Source organism: Belonocnema kinseyi, chromosome 10 (genome assembly GCF_010883055.1).
Source record: "Belonocnema kinseyi isolate 2016_QV_RU_SX_M_011 chromosome 10, B_treatae_v1, whole genome shotgun sequence".
Taxonomy (NCBI): Eukaryota; Metazoa; Arthropoda; class Insecta; order Hymenoptera; family Cynipidae; genus Belonocnema; species Belonocnema kinseyi.
The window spans coordinates 101,218,569-101,219,678 of NC_046666.1; the positions used below are offsets into that span (position 1 = coordinate 101,218,569).

Genomic DNA, 1,110 nt, shown 5'->3' on the forward strand with positions numbered 1-1,110 from the left:
CATACAATGAAGAAATATAATGCAATATTGCCCTCAAACATTCGAAGTCGCAGTTTGTAGTCTCTTTGTGTTCCACCTGTAGAAGGTACAATTTCCCCGTAAACGAATAAGATGTTTAGATATAAGAGGCGGTAACCCGTAGCTGTCAAAGTAGGTACCTCTTCCATCACAGCCAACGTATAGGGCGATCCAGTGAGTTCCAGGTTTTGATTGTTCATCAAAATTAACGACAATTGCAGATGGTATCGTCCAACGTTTAGGAATCTGATCTGCTGGAAACACGCCGACTGTCCGAGCTTTTGGAAGTAGAAGTACTTGTAGAATTTGTAGGCTGTTGATACTTTTTAGATGATATTGGTAGGGTAGTTTTTTTAATCAAGTCTACCGTATCCTTATCCGAATCTTCAGAATTGACCGTAATGCTCGGTTCATAGGTCGTAGGTGATCTGACCGTAGTAGTACTGTACCCTTGTATTTTATTATAGGATAATGAGAGTAGATTATCCTCTTGCTATTTCTCTATCCAGTTCTTTAGTCTGAGTACATTATTAAAAGCACACATAAACATTGTTTTCTTTTTTATACCATGATGGAAACAAAATTCGTCTATGAATGGTAGTTCTTGAAACGATGGGCATTTTAGTTCCTCCAAATTTATTACTTGTCTACTTATAAATTTTTGTAGTAACCGTGATGATGAAAACTAAGCCAGTTATTTTGTTGTTGAGATTCATTTGTGAGATCGCTAATTGAAAATCGTGGAGAATAATCCAATGAGAAATGCAATAACGGTCCAGAGAAATCACAGCTACTTCTTTAGGAATAAATCGACCAGCATCGTCTCTAAATTCTTATATGTCAATCACGTAGTCAACCATAATTTCGTATATATATATTTTTTTGTTAGAATGTAGGAAAGAAAACCAACTTTTCACGAAGGACGCATGCAGTTTACTGTCTTTGAAGTACGTCAAGTCATTGGCATAATTGATTTTTTCCCCACTCAAGCGCTAAAGTCGACAATAATCTGTCTGGACGAGTCTATTTCTAGAACATTATCATATTCCGCATATACAAGACAATTAATAGTACTAGTCAAGGCGTCCTCGA

The 1,110-nt window shown here is 36.6% G+C and overlaps 1 protein-coding gene across 1 annotated transcript in view; it reads right to left on the reverse strand.

Moving 5' to 3' along the window:
* Window positions 1-256: 256 nt before the first annotated feature.
* LOC117181296 (uncharacterized protein F54H12.2-like) overlaps window positions 257-1,110 on the reverse strand; it is a 1,951-nt gene continuing 1,097 nt past the window's right edge. The window contains exon 2 of the mRNA XM_033373856.1: window positions 257-461. Within this exon, the coding sequence (XP_033229747.1) occupies window positions 257-461 (205 nt within the window). The remainder of the gene's footprint in view (window positions 462-1,110) is intronic.